Source organism: Sparus aurata, chromosome 10 (genome assembly GCF_900880675.1).
Source record: "Sparus aurata chromosome 10, fSpaAur1.1, whole genome shotgun sequence".
In the NCBI taxonomy this organism is placed as follows: Eukaryota; Metazoa; Chordata; class Actinopteri; order Spariformes; family Sparidae; genus Sparus; species Sparus aurata.
This window is the reverse complement of record NC_044196.1, coordinates 29502867-29528717: the sequence shown is the minus strand read 5'-3', so window position 1 is coordinate 29528717 and position 25851 is coordinate 29502867. Positions and strand designations below refer to the sequence as shown.

Sequence of the window (25851 nt, the reverse complement as noted above, 5' to 3'; positions counted from 1 at the left end):
TTACCCTTCTCTCTCCTAAGAGTATAACAATGCTTACGTGGCCCGTCACACCTGATTGAAATGAATGGGTTGTTATCAGGCTTCAATCAGCTGTGTTTTGTAGCAGGGAAACATCTGAAACATGCAGGGCAGCGTGACTGGATACATGCAACAGGATTACATAATCAAGACACAAAAAAAGGGAACAGTACTCCGGTGAAGTTACAGGAAAAAAGATTTCATTGGATTACAGATGCAGTCAGGATCACAATTTTAAAATTAAAAACGGATCTCTGTAACCATTTTAAGGCATTTGGCAGACACTTTTGTCCAAAGCGACTTATAGCTATTCATACATACATTCACGCACTGATGGCGGCGGCTGCCATGCAAGGTGCAAAATGTACAGGAATGCTTACAGCAGGCGTCACATGTGGTCTCCCTTTGAATAATTCAGTGACTGAACCAGTCAAATCATTTGTCAGTGCGCTAAAAACAAGAGCAACTAGACTTTCAATCTAAATATACAATTATTACACCAGTTTAGCATCTTTGCAGTGCATCGTCCCAGGGAAGCCTCCCAGCATGCACTAGGGCAACACGTTCAAGGTTATAAGTCTCTTTTGATGCACTCACTGGTGTTCTTTTGTTTTACTCTTTTCCCCCTTCTTCCACCACTTCCATTGTTCTCATATAACTTGTTACATCACTGACTGCAGATAGACAATGTGACCTGAGTGCAGTATAAATGCATGGAGTAGCTTTTGCAGTGATGGTTGCCATCGCTGAAAATAGGCCAATTTATTATTTGTCTGTTTTAGGAAGCTTTATTTGAGTGAAAAAAATGATATATATATATACGTTTATATATTTTAGATTCAAGCTGTCTTTATGGCCATTCACTGTTGCTTTGTCATAATCCTTAAAAGACATCACTTCCTGTGTTACGCGCGTGGTACTATGCACAACCATCGAATTGATTACGGGGAGGTCGAGCAGCGTGGAGGTCAGATCGTATCGGGACAACACTTCCGTTTTTTAAAAGCCTCTCTGAGTTAATGGGCGCCGGGCTCGCCGGATTAGCATCTAAAGCACCGCAATCGGCGTCGATGAGGATGCTTGTGCCGCAACTTCATTTGCATACGATTGAAAGTGAAAGACAGCCGTGCCCTTTAAACTTGAGCTCGAGCATCTGATGCACAAAAAGAGATTAAATAGCCCCGCTTATTTAGATTTCACGTCAAAACATCCCCCGAAAAAAAAAAACTCGATCGTCAGTCTGCGTGGATGTAAAACGAGGCTACAAATTGATGGCTCTTTTGAGGTGCCTGTAACTCTCACTCCGACACCGCTGATCCACCCTCCTCCGCTTTTTGTTCTCCAGATTTGCCGGAAGCGACCTGGATTTGGCGGGGTGAGGCCGGGCCAGGAACCCCCGAAGACAGGCAGCCGTTGTGGGCTTAAGCGGAGGGCCCGAGCTGGTTTGTCTGGAGCCCATATGACATTGGCAGTGCAGACATGACCAGAGACGGACGGACAGACTGCGAATGTGCTGAAGATGCCTCCCAGAGGTGCTGAAAAGAGAGAAATTAGAATTTCCCCACGTTATTAAAATGCAACTGAATGTGCCCGCGGGATGACCAGGCTGATTTTTTTTTCATCCTCGCTTTCCTGATGCAGTGTTATGCATATCATCTGCTACTTTAAATGCTGAACTTAAAACGAATTCCCAAGTAGCCTGCACTCTGCATCGGATCCAGCGCCGCATCGAGAGGGAGCGTAGAGCCGGAGAGGATCTGGAGTTGGACGAGCAGAGCCGGGCCTAATGATTTTCCGTGTTGATTTCAGCTCAACCCACACATTTACTGACATCAGAGCACATACACAAACACAGACAGCAGGCAAACAAGCACACACACACACACACACACACACCCACACGTACACATGCAGAGCTGATCGTTAGGGCTCAGCCTCCCTAATGATCTCTTGTCTTCATCTGCTGCTGCTGGTTAATTGCTCAGCCGCTGGAGGGAAAGAGGAAGGTTATCGACCAGCTTGACACAACAGTGTCACTCATCTCAATCACTCGAGGAAGCGAAAGGTCGGGCCACTGCAAGTTAGAAACTTCATTTCTTTCCAAACTGTCATGGAATGTCTGTGTAACCGATGTATAATTGTAATGTTGTTTATATTTTAACAAAACCCTTTTACGTGTTTTGCTGTTCTTCCTTGTGTGTGTTCACAGCTAATTCTGCATTTATTTTTGGGAGCTTTTATTTTGGTAATTAATTTTTGGTAGGTTTCATTTTACTGTGTGACATTTGATATCTGCGATGTCACCTCCTGTGGATTCGCGCTGTGCTCTTCTCTCAGTTTCCGACCCGTGAGGAGAGGTAATAGTTACGTATGTTCCCACCTGTAGTGTGCTAAAATGTTGTAAAAAAACAGACGTGCAAATGTTGCTTTGTAAATGTCACACATTTATTATGGCTATTATTATTAGTGTGCAGCACTTTTTTGTAGCGTGCTAAGTCAAGCTAAAGTAGCCTCGCGGCAGTTTTGCATGCAGATCGATAATAGAAGTTGCTGCACTCATTCTCAATGTGTTTTACACAGGTATGTGAGCTCCCATTATGTTATACTTACATAACCTCATGCCAATTTGTTCAATGAAACCACAAACACAACACAGAGCCTTTAGCAAACTACTGTGTCAGGCCAGACCGGCTACACAGCTACAGGATGTTAACGTGGTCATGTCTGTCTGCCAGATAGATAGATAGAGACAGAGAGAGAGAGAGAGAGAGAGAAAGAGAGAGAGATCGTATTTTTAGATCAGCATGAACATTAGAGGCTATGAAACCAGGTCAGAAGAAAATCAAATCGATGTGGAGAGCATGTTGCTTCTGCCCCTGTGAGATATTTGCGGCGCGGTGACGATTCTGTGGGCGGATGCTGTAAAACAAGCTTGGGTTAATCAAACATGTAATCCGAGTTTGGTTAGAGAGAAAGAGACTGTTTGTTTCACAGGGAGTGGCAGAGTGTTTGCCACATGTCCTCCCCCCCAACTAAGCACACGGGAGGACAAGGACATGTTTGTGTTGTTTGTATATGTTCTGTAGAAAATACACCTTATTGGAGGTAATCCAGCACGACTTTAACACACACACCAAGATAAATGAATAAATAAATGAACTCATGGGAGAAGTTATTCTTTTACGAACACATTTAACATTATAAACAGGTCTATTATTGTTGCCTAAACCTAACCAAGTAATTTTCTTTGCCTAAACCTAGCCTAGTATTTTCTTTTTTTGTCCAGACCTAACCAAACAGGGACAGAAAACTGCAAAGAAATGGAAGAAAACTTGGTCTTAAAATGATAAATGAACAGTAAATGAATGTGTTCCAACATTAAGAGACGGTCCCAAAATAACGCCAGGCTAAACTTGACTTGAGCCGACAGTAGTAATTGCATTTATGGTCTTGGAGCGGTAAATTTAGCTCGGCCACGTCTGAAGTTTATCAGTTTGATTACACATCTTGCATGACGGCATCACCTGTATCTCTACTTTGTGAAAATCTTGAGTGTAGTAGTGTTGGTCGTCCCACTGGGGCAATAAACATTTGCAATAAAACTGTCTTGAAATTCCTCCGTTAACCTTCTCTCTATAATTCCCCATATGTGGTTTCTTTTTTCTTTTCTTTTTTGAAGCGAGGACTTTGTACTCATTTCAGCTCCTAGGATTCAAATTGGCTGTGAAATGAATAAACAAGCTGAAAACACGCGGGAAACAAATTAAAAAGACACAACTGAAGATGTGAGTTTTCTCCTAACCAGCCGTCGGAATATTTATTTATTTCCGCTCAGCTTTTATTTTTTCGAGCGGCAGCTCAGAGGAAGGAAGATAAAATGCTGATCTAACACGCAGCCTTTTGGGGGAAGCGAGCATCCCAAACTCCCTGTCAAGCTTTCACCGAAAAACTGCTGCTTTTACAGGCAGAGATCAAACGGCTGACATAAACTCAATGGAGAACTATTTTAAGATCAAGGACATCATATCGAGCCTTCAAGCCTCGAAAGGCGCAGACAAACATCTTGATATATTTTTTATAAAGCCGTTTGGATTAAGGAAAGTCTAATTGCTAACAGCGCAAGTACAGATTTATTGGAGGAATAAACACTTGAATGAAAGTACCAGATTGTCCAGTCTGTTATTTTGAATAGACAGAGAACCTGTCTTGATTACCTATTATACCTGCAGTACAAGGGTGAAAATCACAAAATTGTGCATGCCAGCTGAGGCGAACAAACTACAGGTAAAAAAAAAACTCATGAAGCAGAGTCGTAAAATGCAGCAGTGGTTTGGACCTCCGGTGTCTGTGCGGTGAGCTGCAGAGTGCTGCACCAACAAATTGAGCTATGTGGTCAGTTCTACAGGGCATCAAACATTTATGGGTTTCACAGGGTCGGTCAGAGTGGCTCTGATTGGTGTCATGTTCAAGGACATGTTCAGAGAGATGGAAACTGAATCCACTCCGGGGTTCCCAAGTGAGGGAACCAAGCGGGAATCGTCGGGATACTTGATACCTTTCGACTGGATCAGAGCAATTCGCTTTGCATTCTTGTCGCTTTCATTTACATTATTGTTTGCGTTCGGACACTGCTTCAGCGTTGACACCACAAGCTGTTGGATTGATGTGATAGCTCAAGGGCACTTTAGTAGAAACTGTCAGGAAAAAGTCTGGTTCAATTTGGCTGCTGGGTATTTTTAATCTCGAGAGGTGAACCGGGGCCTTCTGTTGATATTAACTTTGCTGCACAAACTCCATTTCAGCCCCAGATAAAGTCAAACAGAGTGGCTGATTACTTCTCTTGTGTAATCTTTGTTTTTCTGTATGGGCATGTTCCTGATCATTTGTTTTTCCAACCTTTAAGGCCAGGGTTAGAAAAAGTCTTGGTCCAAAATGCTCAATTTTTGTCGGAACAGACACAAATGCTGAAGCATTGACTCAAACTTCAGTCGCCAGTTTGGCAGCCGTGTCGCCTTTAACTCCACCACCATCCCCTCGACCTCCCGACACTAAGTCACGTGTCACACATGTAACGTGACCGCGATGTGATACGTTTTGTACAAATTTTAATATGGTATGTATTCTAGGACTGCTAGCTTCTTATCCTGGTGACTGTGCTCATAAGCTTCTGCAGACCACAGATATGTCTGAACATTACATTTCTTATGGTTGCAGCTTTACGTTTCTTTAAGATCCATTTCGAATTTCATGTTGTGACATCACTGTTCTTCTGGTTAGGTTTAGGCACTGAAAAATCTTGTAAGGGTGGGGAAAAGATCATGTTCTGGCTTGAAAAGTATACCGGGTTTTTGTCGCCACTGTTGCAGCTGGAGATTTCTTTTTTTTTTACTGTATTTTTGGGCCTTTTCATGGCTTTATTCACAGGACAGCTTAGAGCGATGGCAGGAAATGGGGATGATAAAGAGGAGGGATGACAGGCACCAAAAGGGCCACGGGTCAGACTTGAACCCTGAGCGCTGCAGCGAGGTCGAAGCCTCTGTGCATGGGACACGTGCTGTAGCACCTGAGCTACTGGGGCGCCCCTGCTGGAGATTTATGAACTTCTCCTTAAATATATCAGATTTTGTCACAACAGACATAGCTGGAAGTTGTCCGAAGGTCTCCTCCTGAGTTCATATCATGCTTACAAATGTTGAAAGACAGGCTACAAATTAACAATGTTGAATGTAATGTAAACATTTTTTCTTTTCTTTTTTTATAGATTAACACATTTAAAACGTGTTAATTAATGAGCCCTAAAGGGCTTGGTGGGTGGCTTTTGACAGAGCCAGGCTAGATGTTTCCTCAGTTCTTAAGCTAACTGGCTGTAACTTTAATTTGTTGGTAGTGGACCCGCTTGGTTTTTAAGGCAGTGGGCCTCTTCAGCAATCAAACATTTTGATTTCAAAAAGATGTTACATAGTGAAATAGTGGAATCTGTGTTTTTAGCCAAATGTATCAGGTCTGAGCTACACTTCAAATTAAACGCATGTAAATACAAAAATGTAGGGTGTACTGATTTTGAAAATTTAAACTAATTCAAATTGCTCATTTTGGGATTAAAACTCTTATCGTTATTACATCACGAACCATTCAAATGACAAGACAGACCACCCAGAAGCCCTGAAGAGCTTTTACTTGTCACGTAGATTTCATTTTTGACCAAAGGACGCTCCCGTGGCTCGACACTCTCTTTTCCTGCCCCGGTGTCGCCGCGGTTAAACAGGTTCATTCCAGTGTAAAATCCCCATGCAGTCGTATGCACAGCACAGCTTGTGTTCCACGGCCTGATGAGGAGCTCAGCAGTCTCCGGTGGTGAGTCACAAACCACAGCAGTGACTCGCCGCCCCCATGTTGTCTGTTTCCTCTCTCACGCCGTATTCTAATTCGATTGGATTAAGTTCGGTGGTCGTCATTTCTGCACAGCCAAACATGGAAGCATACATGGAAGGAGAAACACAGAGTAAGACTGGGCTTTATTTAAAAGCCCTCCTCATATCCGTCCGCATCGCACTATAGTTATTGTGGCTGTGGAGTCAGCCACCATCCATCAGCATTGAGTATGCAGGCTCCTACTGCAGCATCTACACACTGACTATTGCTGATCAGTGTGTCATACACTCTCTGACTCTAGTTTTAGAGTCAATGAGTGTGTCTGAATGTATAAAACAATCCATCTTAATAATGTTATTGATGTGCTTTGTGTGTTTGTCACTCTGTAATAGCTGTTAGTTGCGAGGTTTGATGTAAACATGAATATTTGATGATCATAATCCCTGAGTCATCGCCGCTACCGGGTAATCGTTTGTTTTTCCAGATGAGCGAACTTCAGATGGCGGAAAAGCTTTAACAGGTCCGTCTTAAATGATGGAAGTTATTAGAGTAAACACGACACTGAGTTCACAGACATGGTGCGTGATGCAGTGGTGCAACAACATGCTGTCAGATTCAGCCTGAAGTGATGTTCAAAATATCAGACTCTAGAGTCTATGTTCATTTGCTTGAAGAGGAGATATGAACGCCATATGATGGCCCATGTTTGCCATAACAAGTTGCAATGTAATGAACTAAGCAACACTTAAGTCACATCATGAGATAATGAATAAAATTGATGAATGCTAAACTGGAATCATGAGCTTGTACAGAGCCTCAGAAGCAGTGCCGTCGTATAGGGGGGAAAGGTGATGACAATTCTAAGGGCCCACAGCCCGCTATAGGGCCCACACATAGCCCCAAGTAGCCTCTATGACAAAATGGTTGTGCATACACTGAACTAATATATATTCATACGAATGAATATGAGTTAAAACAAAGAAACAGTCATATAATATTCTAATTTTAATTATTTTTAATATTCTTTTTAACCCCGTTGGTCCCTTCTTAAAAAATGGTTTGGTCCACACCGCGGTTCGTTCTTCCCATGGTTCTTCCTCATCGCAATTAAGTGAGCGCGTGCGAACTCCAGCAGGGTTAGGATACCCACCAAAAAGCACAAGTCCGGACACCAGAAGAGAGTTGAGAAGGAGGCCAGGAGTAGGAGCAGCAGAGCAGGGGCCCAGGACATCAAAAACTTATTTTCTAAGAATGGTGAGAGTAAGACTACCGAGGGCGGCTGAAACAATTAGCCTACTTCATTAATTTAATGTCTGTAACATTACCTTTGACGGGGCGCAGGCTGGAGCCTACGTTAGCTGTCATCTGGCCGCGCTACAATCTGGACAAGTCGCCAGTTCATTGTAGAGCAACGGTTCCTAGAGTAGCTATAACTGAACGTTACTAATTTACTACAGTGACTGTGTGTGTCACACATATTGCTGTCGGACAGTGCTCCAGTATGCGCCCATTCAGAGGCTGCATTGAATTGTATTATGACGCATTTAAGTTCTACTCAGTAATTATGAGCATCTGACGAAGGTCAGTTACGTTATCATGATGTGTTCAATGTGGTCTTGTAAAATGTGTTATTATTGGGACATTTGAATAGCCTAAATACAAAAAAGTAAAATGTTCAAAGATTTGTTTGTTTTCATAGCAGTATAAAATAAAAGACACCATAATAGCTGACAACAACAAAGTAAAGAAGACTATTTAGAGTTGTGGACAGTTTACACCAACTTTTGAATGGTTTAAGAATATTTTTTGCCTGGGAAAGTGAAGCTGTCCACCAAGAGCTATGGTACTAAGAAGCCCATTTAGATTTTGTCCAAGAATAGGTTAGTTCTGCATCAGTTTCTCCATGAAACATAACATGTAATGTTTACAATATATATAATGGAACAAAAAACTTTATGTTCTGCTGCACTAGAATCAGCAGTGGCTGCTTCATCTGAGTTTGACCCCACAGCAGACGCTCAGCCTAGCAGTCCAATGATGCCTTTGATGGTGTGTGAGTGATGTAGACACTGGTTGGCTGTTTTGGTTTATTAGTGACCCACTACCTATTTGTTGAGTGGTTAATTGAAAATGTATTTGCAATCAGAGGTGTAATAACGTGTTGCAAATCAGTGAAATGAGAATAAGACAACTAATTATACATAATTTACATAATAACACTCTGACTTGTTAAGTCGTTAATCGTAAAAAAGGAAACAAATTGGCTGTATTACACCAGGCACCGTCAAGAATACTGAAAAACAAGAAAATTGAAGGTGGCAATGAATGGGGTAGAGGGGCCCACACCGATATTCTTTCAGGGGGCCCAGAATTCCTAGCAACTGCCTTGCTCAGAAGGGAAATGGGGGGAAAGAAATGTCCCTTCCGGGAATCCTTAGGCTAGGAAGTCAAACCAGCGAATCAAAACGAACTCATGTGTTGTCAGTTGAGACACTAACTAAATATTTTAAGACACTCATTTTTTTTATCGGCTATGAGATTGTCAACATAAGGAGTATAAAAAATGCAGTGTTAAGATACTAAGTCAAAATTCTTAAATGTTATGTTTGAACAACGGGATACGTCAAAATGTTTTTCACAAATGAATGTATTTTTATTCAATAACAATATTATTAGTAAGCCAGGATTGTCAGGTATAGCCAACTAAATTGATTCTGACCTAGAATTATTAAATACTGGCTCAAAACTCTTGCTAAATGCTTGCTCGTTCATAAGTGTTATTTTTTATCTGAAAAATGTATCTATGAAAAAGAATAGATAGATAAAAATGTCAGAAAATGATGGGATACAAAGTCAAAATTATAGAAAGGGTTGGATAAAAATATAGGGGTAGTGGGTTGTGACTCAAAATTGCATTCCTTTACAGTATTTCTATCTTGGCATAAGGCCTGACCCCTAATAAAACCGCTAAGAAGTGCTTCTCTTGAGGAACAACAGTTTTATTGGTTGATTCACTTCCAGTCAACCTAGATGTATTTGTACAGTTTGATGAAGTGCCAGATCCCCGTTTGGCACGGCCATAACTTGCACATTTACAGTCCAAACGTGTTGAAATGACAGAGATTTAAAGCGCAGCGGTTGAATCGTCACAGATTGTGTCAACAGGCGCCTAAACTCAAAAGCTGAGGTACTTATTTTGCAATTAGGGCTCTAATCCTGATTTCACCCAGATCTAGTGACGAGGAGAAGCAGTAACCATGACTCACCTCGGGATTTTGAAAATGAAAATACACATGTGAAAAGATCAGAAAACTGCATATTACAACATACACACCTGTATATATGGAGAGATACTTGTATGTTCAGAGAGAAAGAGGAGCTGTGTGAGAAGATAAATGTAACAGGTGGCAACGAGAGCGGGAGCTGAGGGATTGTTTTGCTGGAATTGTGAGAAGGCCATGAAGGAGAAAGGTGCTCCACTCATCACCCGGAGGGCTCTCCACCGGAGCAGCATGAATGGTCCCCTCCATCACTCCTTCACCTCCTTCTACCCCCCTCCTCTGTCTTTATTTTTTGTTACTCTCCGATGCCTTCGCTAATAGACTGTGAAGCAGGAGAGCCCATCGCAGTGGCACTTGAGCTTGAAAAGACAGTGTTAATTAAGATGCTGGTGTCTTTTTGAGGGCACTCGATGATTGTTAGCTAGGTAAAATGTCATTGCAAGTCCAACGATTGGACGAGCTGATACGTGACGAAACAATAGAAGGAAGGCTGTCTGCATTCTTTCACTTCTTATGGTGCTACATTTTTAGATTTAAGATCAATATCTGTAAGGTCAAGTTGCACGTTGGAAAAATATACGGCTTAGATAAAAAAAAAAAACATGTCTTTGTGGTGAGAAACAAAATGACATCAAATTAACCCTCCTGGAAAAGGAGCAGATCCATGGGCTGATCCCAACAGGCCAAAGCCGACAATGCAATGAAAGTGATGTTAACATGTCGACTATCTGCTTTGATTCAACAATATTAAGGCCTACTTCCACATTAGATTTACTGTGCAAGAACTGTAACCCCTTTCTTAAAAAACAGTACCCCCATTTTAGGAGACAAAAAGTCATTGAGATAGCATAAACCGAAATAAATGAATCACGCAACGGATAACAAATAATTTCAGTGTTGGTCTAAAGTCATTTCTGACCTTTGCACTGAAAACAGATTTTAGCACAATGGCTAGCTAGCAGGTTTTCCCCAGGACTTTACTATTAATATGATTAATTTAGCGCGATAAACAGTACACACTCATTAGCATTCCAATAAATCACTACACTGCATGAAATGCTGATGTCAGTTTGCTACCTTTGAGCAGAGTGCTGAGCTCATGACCTAGCAAGCAGAAGATTACAAGTTAGCTTACCAGCAGAATAGCATTTGAGTGAAGGTGTCTGTGAGCCATAAACCAACACTTCTGAAATAATGGCAAGTGAAATCATACACTGTACAAACCCTGTTGCTCTCTGACATTCACTTCTTTCAGGTTTTATTTACCTTTTTTGCGGTCTTTTAGCAGATGGGATGCATGGTAAGTTGTGTGAGGTGAGGTAACAGAAGGGTCAGTCGAGACTATTTCACAGTTTGTCTTTAAAATGTTTTACGTTATGTGTAATTATGGGTTTACTGCTCTGCTTCGTATCTTGAAATTGGCCGAATATGTTTACCATATTCACACGGCGGCCATTTTCCACTGACGTCACACTCATAGTGGGAGGCTCAACTGTGGTACTGCTGTGTTCAAGGTGACTAGTCTGAAAAAAACATAGGGAATCTAACCAATCATTATTATACCATGGTCTGGAGGAATACTCGATTCTGATTGGCTGCAGGGTGTCCATTAACCACTGATATATGGACACCTACTAAGTAGTTCCAGTCAAATTGACTGTTCTCTGCTGTAAATCAATGCGCTAGCTGGCGTATCAAATCTGAATGTTTTATTCCCAGCACTGAGTTCAGTCCGTCAGTCCTTCAGTGTCTTATCCTCTGAACGCCACAGGGTGGCGACTGTAACACACAAGCTGCAGAAAGTTCACTTCCCCTCTAAATTTACTGATACGCGAATAATCTCACATCCCGTTCACTGTTCAGCTCTCTGCTTCAGGCTGCGGCCACAGTAGCTTTACACACGGCCGGTCATTTGTTCATGAAAATCTTTCTATTGATTTGGGGACAATGACATGACTGGTTTGCTAGCTAATCGTGTTAGCTAGCATACTGTCCAATTATATTTACTGTCAACCGTATTCAATGTTATTGACTTTGAATCTTGCTAGCATAACGTTAGCTTTCTGGCTCATCGCTGAGCGGACTAGAATATCTCCCGTTGCCAAGTCGTATCTATGATCCGTCCTATTTACTGGAGGAGTGAACAACGTCTCCGTTGCATAAGAATCTTACGGGAGAGTAATGATTGTTCCAGGTATTAGTCAAACCCTCAGGCGTTACCAGGGAAACTAAGTTATGGCATGTGAAAAACTTTATATTTTGATTGTAAAACGCATGACAATGTAAATTAATGGTCCAAATTTCTTTTCTTTGGCAAGTGACCATGGTATAAGCGGGATAATGCCCTTCGAGGTGTCCATAAACAGGAATTAACGGACTTCGCGGAGGCCTCTGCGTCGTCCATTAACTCCTGTTTATGGACACCTCGTCGGGCATTAACCCTTACTTATTTCACGGCTTCCAAAGATCAGAAAACTGAAAAGACAGTGGATAGTTAGTATCCAGAGGGACATGGAGCCATTTTTCAAGTAAAACAGCATGTCTGATGACCCATTAGCTTCTGCAACAGCTAATGTTAGCATTAAACCACTTCCTACCTAACATAACTGTTTGATAGTGTTACACAATGCAATGGTTGAGGCATGTAGTTCTTAAATATCAGCACATGTCTTGGACACATTTATTCAAGCCTAGAAGTGAAACACACTGAGTGTTCGGTAATGTTAGCCAGGAAGTGGTGGCTAATGTTAGCTAATGGGTTATCAAATATGTAGTTTTACCTCAAAATATCACATTTCCCCCAGGATTTTCACTGTCCAATAACTTTCTACTCAACCGGTAAGTGGTGAAATGATAACAAGTTGACAGACTCCCTTCTTTTTTAACATTATTCCAGCACCCTGAGCACGATGTCAGGTGAAAATGGCTGATTTATTATTGATGTGAACCTCACAGCTGATCTGATAGTCACCTAGCATCACATCAGATCCAACGGTCGTACTTTGGACCACAACTGGCTCCAAACTAGTTGTTGTGTAACAAAGTCATTCTCATACCTACACATCTTAGTTCATTTTCAGGGTGAGCAAAGAGAAGCCACCCTTCCTTTAGCAAACAAATGTGAAAACAATCCTCTAATTTCAAACTATGCACAAACATCCTTCTACAGGTCGGCGACACTAAGCAGAGCACATTATTGAGTGGAGGGTACTCAATATTTTATTTAGCTTCTCCTGGTTAATATGTGAGGGTGAGAGTTAGTTTCATTTTGGTCCGAACTCAAATTTGTATTCAGTACCTGCCGACTCCCAGTGATACACCAGACATGGAGTTTCTGATGATCCAGACAGGAAGTTTTCCGATAGCTCTGATGGCTTATCCGACTGTGATGTATCAGTGTTTCGCAGTAAAGGCAGGATGTTGTTCGGCAGCCCGCCTTGACTCTGCAGTGCTGCGTGATGCTCTGATTCAGTTATCTTGTATCACCTTAACCTGCGGTGGCTAAATGAAATAAAGTATGTGTGTGCAAGTGTGTGTGTGTGTGTGTGTGTGTGTTGCTTCCACCATGCATTTTTAACAACAGGAAGGGTGAAAAATATAAGAGAGAAGTAGAACAAGAACAATGGCAGAAATTTTCATCACCATGGAATGAAGTGGAAAGGATGACTAATTTTTCTCTCTCTTTCGCCAATCACTCCTATAGATGACACAATATCCCTATGTCATCAGCGTGTTATCAGTCGCTTGATGTGTGCTCAGCTCTCGCAACCCGAATGTCCTCCGAGGAGTTCAACTAAGTCAGTGTTTACCACGAGAAGCCCTGAAGAACGTGTCGAGGAAGCGTTTTGAGATGAGAAGCCCTTTTGTGTTGACTGCTGGGAAAACTCTGGCGCTAAGTGCCATGATGAACGGTGTGAAAATCGCATCTTGAAGTCCAGATGGGCTGTAATTCCAACACCTCATTTGTGATGGTATCAGGGCCTCATGCTTCATTTGCTTTGGAGATTGGATTCTTTCAACCAGTTCAGTAATTAGATATTTCAGTGGCTTTGGGGAGTTTCTCTAAACTAATCCAAATGTTCACATTGGTTTATGGATTGCTATCTTATTTAAAATTGGCCTGAGGTTAATGAAATAATACTTGTGAATAACATCGTGAACCCTCCGAAGCGCTGAACAGTAGCTGGTTGTTCCGTGTTGTTTTGTTCCCGGGGATTTTGGTGTGCCAATCACGCTTTTTGATAGACTGCTACAGCACACTCGGAACCAGGTGACATGCACCACAGTCATACCTTGTATCACTGCTCTGAAGACACATTAGAGTGTAGAAAATGCATTTATTTGGCTCATATAATTTGAATTTAGCACTGGGTTCAATATTTGATTAAATCCCCAGCGTCTCCAGGATAGTGAACAATGGACGTGAACAATGAATGTGACAATGATATTTAATGCGCAAGGAGTTAACTTGATGGTTTGGTCTGTGCTTTATTAGAGGCAGTGGAGTGGTGTAAGTGAGAACAAAGTAGTAAATTTGAGAAAAATCTGCATAGTAATAGTACATGTTGAGGTGATTGTTTGAGGAAATATGTATAAAACAATGCTGTGGAATTAGTCTACGCTATATGCTGCTAATAAACAGTAGAATAAATAAATAAATGTTGAACATCTCCAATTGTTTTTTTTTGGTACAGCTTAACAACATGGGATCTTGGGTAACTAAGTGTAATATAGCTTTAAAGACAAGCTGGAACAAGCTGATACATCACATAGTTTTTAACATAAAATACTGTAAAAATGTTTAGAATTTGTACATATTGCACTTTTAGGGTTACTTAAGGAGACTCAGTGTCATAGTTTGAGTTTGTGGTTTTGTTATTTCCTGTTTTATTTTGAAGTTCTGCCCCCATGTGTCATGTTTTGCTTTTCATGTCCTCCCGTTGCGTAAGTTCCCGACCCTTTTTCCGCGTTCGCCTGTCTGTGTGCCTCCTGCTGTCTTTATCAATTCGTACGTTGTGTTCTCATGAGTCTGTTCCCGTGTCTCTGTGTCCATTCTCCTATTTATGGTTTTTTATTCCTCGTGTTTTTCCTGATTTGTTCTACTAGTCTCTCTCTATTTTCTTTTTTTTTTCTTCAGTTTTCCGGTTTTCCAGCTTCCATTATTAAAAGTTTTTTTTTGTTTGGTTCTTATCTGACTGTGTCCTGCATTTGGGTCCCATTCTGTGCACTGTGACACTCAAAAGTAGAAAAACCTGAAGGTAGAAGTCTCTATCTCTGCAGTCTTTACGTGTCATTTTGTTTTGCAGTTACAAGTTGCTTTGTTTGCATGACCAGTGAGGACAGTTGTGTTGTCCACGAGAGAGACAATAGTCTAGTCTGTCTTTTCCCCCTTATTGGCATGTAAGACCACATTCCAGCGGTGGACCGGAGGAGGATGGGGACTATCTGAATCGCGCACTGCATATGTGCTCTGTTTGAATTACGCGGGTCTTCTAAGGTTGCATTTTGTAATTCAAACAAACACAAGAGCTTACCGTGTGTACTTTCTTGTGACTGTGTTGTTTTTTTATCACAAAGGTCTTCATGTGAAGTCATCATACCAGTGTTATCAGTGTTGACAGATAAGGATGAACCACAGTATTGTATTTGTATGGCTCCCTTGCCGTATTTGTGCAGTCAGTGACCTTTGACCTGTCCGCAGCATGAACACTAAAGCCCGCCATATAGCTGCGGTGATGTGGCCTGCCTTAATGTGACATGCATGCGCAGCTGAGTGTGTCCGCGCGTTCAGCCTCACCCAAACTGACACACTCGCAGGTCATGGTGTGTTCTCCGGACACTTACCTGCATCCCCACCCCCTCACCACAGCCCACTCTGGCGTGCGTGTCCATCTGTAGCTCTCTTCCGCAGCCTCACAGCCTGTGGTTGATAGACTGAGCCAAGGAGCAGAGGCAGACGGAGGGAGACGGATGTATTTATTGAAGCAGATAAAGAATGGATAGAGCGAGGGATGGAGAGGAAGCTAGAGAGAGAGAGAGAGAGACGGATGAGCTGTCAGGGGTTCTTGAATGGCGCAGCAATTTCCACCTGCAAAAACAAGGCCTTTGAATCCCCGCTGCAGTGGCTCAGACGGTGAAAAGATTCTCTCTCAGATGCTATCTGACATGCTGTTATTGGCGTTCACTCGCGGCAGTTCGAGCGCGCTAATGGATGTGCACCAACTGCCATGCGTGCACACACACACTTTCTCCGGAGTCACATTTTTGGGGGGTTTTTCTCAAGTGGAACTGAAATCAGAGCATCTTTTCCGGTATTCGGGTCATTCGGTGAGCTAGGAGTCACTCTAAAGCTGGTGAAGGTTGACAACAAGAGGCAGAGGCGAAGTTATGCGCGCACAAAAACGCCTGCAAAAGCAGTTTCCAAACTCAAGGTGCTCTCACCCGTTCCTAAAGCGGGAACAAAACAGTAGGAGGAGGTGTGGAGCTTGTTCAAACTGTCAACTGAAAGTCAAAAGTAAAATCTCAGACGTTTTCAAAGAATCAATGGCGTCTCAAACGCTGCTTGGCCCTCCTGCGAAGGTTTTCACACGGGACACAAAGCGGCGGAGATAGCGAGGTTATACATAACACCTTTTGGAAAAATCTTGAGATAACGCAAAGCCCATTGCAGGAAAGACAAACATGCGCACGCTGCAATAAAAAGTGGATGAGTAGCTTACATGGACAAACAATGGGTGAAGAGATGTGACAGTGGTGGGGGGGGGGAGAGAGCAAGCAGGGACAGAGGAGCGAGGTGATTGTGAAATGTGTTCTCCTCTGGCAGGGGGAGATGTTGATCGGTCAACCCCTTAAACCTCACCAGAGGGGAGTGTGAAGAGGGGGGGAAGGAGCGAGGGAGCGTGAAAAACAAGAAGACGCAACGAAGTGCAGAGGATCTCTGGGGATTTCCGATATCGCTCCACTTATTCATCATTTTTAAAGTGGGGTGGTCGAGCAGCTGCAGGGATGTGGACGGATGCCAAAGCAGAGGTGGGGGAGGCCAGCGGGAGTCGTGCCAGCATCCGTCGGCGTGCGTTGAACAGTCTGCTGCTGTGTGCTGGGGACATGGGGCACTTGGATAAGTACATGCAGGGTAGGAACTCTCTCACAATGCACAATGTTATTTTCTCACAAACATATTTCTTACTTCTATTCTTAGAAGGAAACAAATGTGATATATTGTCTGACCTTTATCGAATGTGCTAAGATAATGCATAATTCATCAAGTCTGATGCCTCTCGTTCTGTGATTAATTACAAAACTTTGCAAAAAAGAGGAAGTTCTCCAAACACTTGAAATGTGTTAAACCGCCATAATCATAAATAAATGAGTCTGAAACGTTTACAGTGCCATTAAAATATGCAGATGTAATCATCACATCCTCACACTACTCCCACAGTTGCACTCTTCCTCCAACATCATCAAACTCCTATCTTTTTTTTATATAAAAGCCTGTCTTTGCTTTAAGAAATTGAACATAGAAACATGTTTTGTTCTGCGCTTTGCCCTCTTTAGGTCCTTGTTTACTATGTTTGCGAGAAGTGGGATGGAAATATTTCTATCCCAGAGAGGTCCTGGGGGGGAAACGCTGCCAAGGAAAATGTGTGAAATGTTTACTTTGTGTGTCCTCAGACAAGTTGTTTGTGCTGCAGCTGGTGGTGTCGGGACTGAGAGGGGTGACCAGGGTGATACTAGCCAACAACCCGCTGAGCGGTGCTCTCATCTTGGCTGCGCTGTACTGGGCTTCCCCCTGGCAGGGCCTGCTGGGAACTCTGGGAGTACTGGCCTCTACGCTTACAGCTGTAATCATGGGGCAGGACAGGTGGAAAACAGACACGAACAAGCTCAAAAAAGTTCACATTTACGACGACATGTATGACAATCTGGGGGTTACGCGGCAGGCAAATGTCCTGGTAAAGATTTCTGGTGCTTGGGAAGCGACCCTGCAACACAAGCCTATGATTTGCTCGACCTTATGACTAAAGTTGATGGAGGGCTCTACTTAAAATTCATGAGAATAACAGCTCCATGACTGATGGCCCTGCGCTCACCCGCCCCCACTGCCTAGTACTAGTTGCCCCTTTAGTTAATGTCCCAATATTTATGCCTCGCACAGTGTAATATGCTACTATACAACCTTGTTTTAATGTTTTAAAATAGATCCCGCTGAACTGGGGCCCCCAATGTTTTTAAATCTGACACGTTGAATACATTTAGCGTCGACTGGGAGCCTCTGCTAATCAAAACACCAGAAGAGTTTGTTTGATGTGGAGCCCTAAAAAGCTTCGCTAATGTGTGATTGATCATTCTTACGGTCGTACCGCACATCACCTCATTACAGAAATGTTGTCCTCTTTTGTTTCGAAAATGGAAAGTAATTGACGTGTGAATCCTCCTGTCCTGTGTGCGTGCGTGTAGCGCTGAGGTGTCAGGAGGTCTGCACGGTTTCAACGGCATGTTGGTGTCTCTGCTGATGGGAGTGTTCAGCTCGGCTGGAGACTGGTACTGGTGGCTGGTACTGCCCGCCTGCTTGGGGTCGGCTACATGGTAAGACACACACACGCATATGCCATTCGTACTGTAGCTCAGTTGACCATATTCACACGGCATACATCATGCTTAGGTTGGGAAGATCAACTGTGGTACTGCTGTGTTTCAGACTGCAAGCCAACTTTTACAAGAATAGGGAATCCGACAAGTCGTTACCATTTCACTGCTTCCAGATTGATCAGCAACTGAAAAGACAATGGATAGTTAAAATCCAAAAGGACATGGGGGTAAAACAAGGTAAAACACCATATGTGTTGACCCATGAGCTTCTGTTGGGCAACAGCTTATGTAAGCATTCGACCACTTCCTAGTTAATGTGTTATGAGAAAGGCATAAATGATTTCTAAAATGTCAACACATGTCTTGGACACGCGGTTGAATGCTAAAGTTAGCTGATGGGTTATCATGTATGTAGTTTCACCTCAAAACGGCACAATTTCCCTCCAGGTGTTCATCGTCCGATAACTTTTCAGTTCCTAACTCAACCAGAAAGTGTTGAAATGATCAACAATTTGTCCGATTATCTATGTTCATCCAACCTGCATCACAGCCGCCATGTGAATGGGGTCAATAGGCCGGTGCCCCACAACTCCTCCAATCTGGTCACTGCGTGGTGACCGCGTCGCTCCCACAGGACCGCTTTGGGAACTGGCTGCGCTCTGCTCCTTATCCAAGCTGGGGAGGTTAACCCAGGCAGCCCTATATTTGACAAAATAATCAGTTTGCCTTCATCCTTGAAGTCTCGCAAGCAAATGTGATACATGCTGTCGTTAAAGCATAAATCTCACCTTGACATAAGATTTTAGAGTAAGTTTTCTGGGGCAGTGTCTTCTTTTCTCACTCCGGTCCACCAAGCTGTATGGGCAGTCTCCTGAGGCCGGAGGCAGGAAAACACCAGCTGGTACTTGATGGTCGGTGAGAAAATGAGTTGTAGGGTTTTGTTTTTTTCCCCCCCCCTTTCAGCCACGAGGGGCAACGATGATCCCATTATTCATTCCTGATGAGGGCTTCAAGGACTGAAGGCTAGCTACGTGGTTTTGCAGATGTAGTCCTAGTTAACTTCCCCAACTCCCTGAGCTTTTTCTACCATTCGGGACAATAGGAACACTCCAGAAACAGAAGGGTGCACTTGAAGCACCTCACTCAAGTGTTTCTTTGACGTCTGTTTTGTACTAAGACCCGTAGCACTTTCAAATTACTTGAATGGTTTATCCTAAAGAATCAAGGTTCAACATTACTTCATTCGTCCCGAAGGTAGTTTGTGTTGTATAATAAAAGTGCATATCAGAGAGAAGTGCAGTATTGCCATTCAAGTACATGGAACACTGCCTGCTAATAAATACAGTACATACACTATAATGCCTAACAGACAAGTGCAGACACAAGTGCAATACATGCACAAAGGCCCTTGTTTCATAACCTCAGAGCAGATTGACTGACAGAGGAATGAAAGCCCTTTTATACCCATTCAGGGATCTGTTCCTGCATTTAATTGCATCCCTTTCGGATCTACCTGATGGGAGCAGTGCGCGTTGTGAATGCAGAGGATGGGCAGGCTCAGCGATATCTTTCCTAGCCTAGGACCAGTCTGTCGATTTTTTTGATTTGAGCTGATGTTTCTCCAAACCGAGCTGAAATTCCATAATGTAACACAATCTCTATCACAGCATGATAAAATAACATCATTACCCTCTGTCCGGTCCCAAACACCCCCCGAGTCTGTGCGAGAACTCGAGTCACTGTCGGATCCCGGTGCATCTGTTTGCCCCATCCAGTGACGAAAAAAGTAATGATCCTCATCTGGACTAGAGAATGTCTAAACTCTATCGCTTTATCTTATCACTGACATTTGAATCACCATCTAACAGATTTTCAATCCATCCAAATATAATTCACACATCATATCTTGTTAAAAAAAGTGGGAAGATTCATTTCTATCATATATGATAGTTAACCTATTATTACAGGTTGTTCCACTGTTTTTTTACCTTTTACCTTTCTGGAAACACATTGAATCTATACAACTAATGAATAGACAAGCTAATGATATAAATAGTCATCAGCTGTTGCCCTGATTGTAAAATGTATTATATTTAGCCTCCTGATTTAATCTTAATTTTATGGTTTTTTGCAGATTTTTCTGCCACAGCTATGAGAGCGATTGTAAGGAACAGTAGAATCACTCCAGTGAATATTGCAAATATTTAAACCTTTTGCACACGTTTCCAGACTGAAAGCTGAAGAAAATATACCAGCGGCCCTCCACTCACCACAACGCCCCATGGAAATGGAAGGGGTGCTCTCTAAGATGCAGATGTTATGATGTGTATATAATGCTTTTTTTTCTAAAAAGTGATCAGCACCTCCACTCTCTGCAGTGTCTTTCTGTACAGCGGTCTGTCCTCCCTGTTGGACCGCTGGGACCTGCCTGTGTCTGTGTTTCCCTTCAACATCACCATCCTCCTCTACCTCCTCTGCACCGGCCCTAACAACCCGTACTTCCCGCACCACGCGGTGATGCCACCGGGGTTGCTGGAGCCCAATGACACCGAGCTCGTTACAGTCGAGGTGAGGCTGTCCAACAACTTTTAATGTTGCACTTAAGTATAGTTCTGGAGTGATTGCACTCAGTAACAGGGAATTCCACCAATCAAGACAAAGAGGGCCATGATGGATGGCAGAGTCGGGCAGGGGCCATGCATGCACCCCCATGGCCCAATTCTTGAAAAACGCGCGCTAAAGTGCCCTCTTGGGAGCCAAAACACGTGATAAAGTGCCCTCCTGGGAGCCAAAGCGTGTGCTAAAGGGCCCTCTTGGGAGCCAAAACGCGTGATAAAGTGCCCTCCTGGGAGCCAAAACGTGCGCTAAAGTGCCCTCTTGAGAGCCAAAACGCTTGCCAAACTGCCACCTTGGCTGGTTAAAACATGATAAACATTCCTCTTGGGTGGCAAAAACACACGCTAAAGTGCCCTCTTGGGAGCCAAAACGCGTGCTAAAGTGCCCTTTTTTTCGTCCCTGCCCTTCAAAAAGTCTGTGCGCGTCACTGGGCTGGAGTTACCTTGGGGGTTGGCAGGCTGGCAGGCAGGAGATGAACCAGTATGACTCACGAGAAAGGACAATGAATATTAACAAGGAATCAACACAAGGGATGTTACTCAGATTCACACTACACTGGAGAGACAAACTCTGACTACCACTGAAGCTGAGCAAACGAGCCGAGCAAACGGTGGAGGGCGAGCCGGGGCAGAAATACCGCTGGGTTGATGAGAGGATGATCAGCGGGTGGGCACACTCAGCAGAGAGCCAGGAGAGTCAGAGAGGGAGCACCACGCCCAAACAGCAGACTCAGAGACAGAAAGACAGATAAGATGCAATTAAATAATATAGTACATAATAACGACAGTGATATAACTTTGAAATTGATGAATCGTATTCATCTTTCGCAGATTCTAAATCATGCGTGCAACAAGTCATAAGGTTGCATACATCCCTGAATTTATCCTTTTTGCCATGCAGAATTATAAATGTTTTTTTTTTTTTTTTATCTATTTTCCTCTCATGATTAAAAAAAAAATACAGTGTTGATTGAACAACGGTGGTGGAAGAAGTATTTGGATATCTTACTGCAGTCGAAATGGCAATACCCCTGGATAAAATTACTCTACTAGAAGAAAAAGACTTTAAAAATGTGTACAAATATGACTTAACCCTGTAAGACCCAAATATAGAAAAACCTAAAAAAAATGTTTTTGACCCTTCAGATGTTGTTGTAGGAGGCCTCTGATGCAGAAATGAAAGAGTTTTTGAAAAAAAAATGTTTATGTACGTTTTTAGAGAAATGTTGTAATATTGCAACGTTGGGCTTAGGTGGGAGCAGAATTTCTGTATGTGTAGTCATGTTCTCTGAACAACAATTCAGAACAACTAAGGATTCATTTGCAGAGTTGATTGCTTACTTAGCCCCATAAAGGTATATAACATTAATAATAATCACACATTCATATTTTTATGAAGAATTTTTTTTTTTTTTTATTAAATAGCTTTTTCTAGTGACTTCTTCATTCCTTTTCTTCCTTTTCATGGCTGACTTTCATTCATAGTGAAAGTCCCAAAAACAGTTCTTGTCCTCTGAAAAGCAAAGGTGAACATCACACTTTCTGCATTGCATGTTATCCTTTAGTGCAGTGTCTGCATCTTCCTCTCCCTGTCTTCACTGGGAAATGCGCAACTAGGTCCTTGCGTACATCCAATGGAAGTGTGCCCTTCTTTTGGATGGTCTCTTCTGAGGAGTCAGAGGGCTTCCTGATGTCACTGTTGCTGGGCTCCCTTGGCCTGAAGATGGTCGTCCTCTCTTTGGAGTTTGGAGCGCCGTGTTCACCAGGATGAGAGAGGATGCTGGCTGTGCCTGAAACTGTCTCCTGTTCATTGTCTCTTTGCTAGACATCTTGAGAGAGGATGATGGTGTGCCAGAAGATGTACATGTACCAGCGACGGGATTTGATGGGGGACCTCTATTTGGCTGTAAATGAGTCCAACAAATCCACAACTCCCATGTACTTGTTGTTGACACCAACAATGTAAGGCCTCTCAACTTCAGTGTAGGTTCGGCTGGCTTTGTCCCAGCGTTGAATCTTCTGCACAGGTTCAGGTCCAGCAAAGGATGACACAAGTGTGATGGCCCTGTTGTCAGACCATTTGACAGCACAGATGTTGTGATTCCCCTCCACTCTGACGTCATCGCTTCCTCTCCCCTTTTTCTTCAAGCTCTTCTCGTCTTCAAGGTCACAGTTGGGCAGGCGCACCTGCCTGGTTGTTCCCACATAGTGAATTCCCCAATGTTTTCCAGGCAGACAATGCTGTCTGCTTATTGTAAGTCACTTTGGACAAAAGCATCTGCTAAATGCCCTAAATGTAAATGTAAATGACTCAGCCTATGCTCTCTACTTATCATGCTAAAAGAAATGTGCATCCCAATCACCAGCCATTAAGTCACACAATACTGCCTTGAAATGACAATACTGCTTGTAATGCCCTCTAATTATCATACTAAAAGGAAAACATGCATACCCCCACTTACATCCACACATCCACATTCAGGAAAATGTTCACCTTTCCCAGAACTGAATGTCTGTTGATATCCTCTTTGTGGACAAAGTTGTGGAATTTTAGGTCAGTCTGATCAAATTAACTACATTTTTTTAGAGATAAACTTTTAATCAGTCAAAATTGAACCCAAGGGTAGTATATATACTTTCCATGTATAAAAAAACACTCTGTTTCAGGCAGTGGTGTAGTGGAGGGAATACAACCTGTTTGTTCCCACTGCAACAAGCCTGCTATTTTGACTACCACACTCACCCAACGTTGTAATATTACAACAAATATGTAACAAGCTCTAAATATAACTTGATGAATCTATTCTACAAAAACTACATATGTACATGTTCTAGACATTGTAATAGCAACCAAAAAAAATATAAAAGACATTTTACTTACTTGAATCTGATGAATTTAGTCCAATGAAACAAAGCAATGTTGTCCGAAGGAAACCATGAGAGGTTGTGTGAGTTCATGGCCATGAGGCGGAACTTATAAACAAATGTACTATCCAATAGCATCGTGAGACTAAACAATAGGACCCAATGACTATGTAAATGTGGTAAAAAACAAGATAAAATGTAACAGATTGTTTTTTTAGGGTGGCTAAAGGTAACGTTGTAATATTACAACAGTGGGTCTACAACTGGCCGATTTTTATACCAGCCGCAAAATAAAACGCCGCTTACACAGTCATGCATAACCTATAATTATCTAATAATATAATGTCACACTGACAGTGTAAATTCTGGGCCACAATGAGTAATTTTTCTTTTGATACTACAGCTTAATTTTAATGCTAACCCTACTTCTACTTAACTCTAAGCTTTATGAAAGCATCAGGTCTTTAAATAGATAGCAATGGAACATATTCTATAAACTAAGCATATATGCTGTGGGGAAAACCTTGAAAATAGTAACCAGTAAATAATGTTATTAAAGACATGTAGTGAAGTAAAAAGTACAGTATTTGCCTCTAAAACACAGTGGAGGAGAAGTATAAAGTAGCATAAAATGGAGAACAGTACAAGTAGCTCTAAATTATACATTACGTACAGTTGTTGATTACAGGGATGCTGCAAGTTTATGGGTCAAAGCGACCTCAACAGCGACAATCAACAACAAATTCCCCAGACTCCCTTATAAAATCATTCCATTTTGTGAGTTGCTGAGTGAGGAGGAGCTTTATACACTTTGCAAAGTGCCTTTTCTGACAAACTCTTAATTGTTCGGGCCTTATTGTAAATTCGGCATATGTTCAGCCTCGTTTTAATGGGTGCTACAGCCCCATCTGTGCCCGTAGTTCCTGCAGCCATGGTTGAGTAAATGCACTCAGTTACTTTTTCACCCCTGTTGGAGAGCCAAGATTACGCATGTTGTTGTTGATGTTGCTCAGCCACTGATGTGCCTGTAGCCGTCTACCTGTAGCAATTAAAATGTGGAGAGAGGAGAGTCGTGAAATCGTGACCAAACCCAGGTTCTACTGTGAGACAGAGCTGGGAACACACTGATGATCTTATTCTGCATCTTGAAATCTTGTCAGATAACAGCGTAAAAACTATTTTTTTAATTGGCTTGAATGTGGCAAATCATTTTATTCACTATATGTATTTATTTATTTATTATTTGTTTGAATTAATTTAATTAATTTGAATTATTAACAATAAGTAATTACGGTATGTATTTCTATGATATATTATTCTCCTTTGATTTTGCAGCACTTTCCCCCGCTCCGGTGGGAAGAAAACAACACTTTGCATCGCCCTCTTCAGCATTGCATCTCTGAGCCCATCTCTCAGAGTAACATTTTCAGTGATATTTGAACAGAGGCTGCCCATCGAGCCGCATGATCACAAGAACAGGTGCAGCTCATTAGTAGTCTCAGAGGGAACTGTTAGACGTGACAGCATACGATGATGAAGATGAAGATTTTAAAGCGATTGCAAGATCAATCCTCTGTGTGTTGCAGCGCGGTCTCACTGATAGGAGCACAATATATATAAGATCAGCCAGCTATGACTCACCAGTTACTTAGCAACAGTCGCCGGTGGAGCTCCCGTTCGGAAATTATAATCAGCCAAAACTGTTTTAATTAACAATTTGTGATAATTGAAACTAGGGGCATGCTGTAAACTGCCGCATTCGCAGTAAAGTGATCATATTATGTTCTGTTACTGTGTGGACTGAGACTCTGCGCGATAATGGACACGCAGTGCAGGTTTGAACAGTATGAGAGTCCGTCAGGTTTCCAGGAAGTATACACGGAGTCTGATAGAAAACCTTTGTACAGACAGGGAGAAGAAAAACAACAACCACAAAACCTTTCGGCCTGAATTTATCTGCTCCTCAATGTCCACCTGATTAGAATGCAAACTGTTACGCGGCACACCTTGTAAAGAAAATTTACAGTTCCTGTCGACCACTGAATTTAAATGAAACGCAGTCGCCTTGAGCTGCTTCCCGCTAAACTTTGGCAAAAGGAATCAGGACTCAC

General features: G+C 42.4%; 1 protein-coding gene across 3 annotated transcripts in view; it reads left to right on the top strand.

Annotated features, from left to right (window-relative positions):
- The first annotated feature begins 1706 nt into the window (after window positions 1–1706).
- Window positions 1707–25851, top strand: part of LOC115589466 (urea transporter 2) — a 42504-nt gene continuing 18359 nt past the window's right edge. Inside the window, exons 1-5 of one of the 3 annotated variants that reach the window (XM_030430318.1) lie at window positions 1707–2083; window positions 16495–16803; window positions 17343–17532; window positions 18129–18257; window positions 20639–20828. In XM_030430318.1, coding sequence (XP_030286178.1) covers window positions 16677–16803; window positions 17343–17532; window positions 18129–18257; window positions 20639–20828 — 636 coding nt within the window. In that variant the 5' untranslated portion in view covers window positions 1707–2083; window positions 16495–16676. Of the gene's footprint in view, window positions 2099–16460; window positions 16804–17342; window positions 17533–18128; window positions 18258–20638; window positions 20829–25851 lie in introns of those variants that run through there. The other 2 variants (XM_030430319.1, XM_030430321.1) reach the window with 2 other exon arrangements.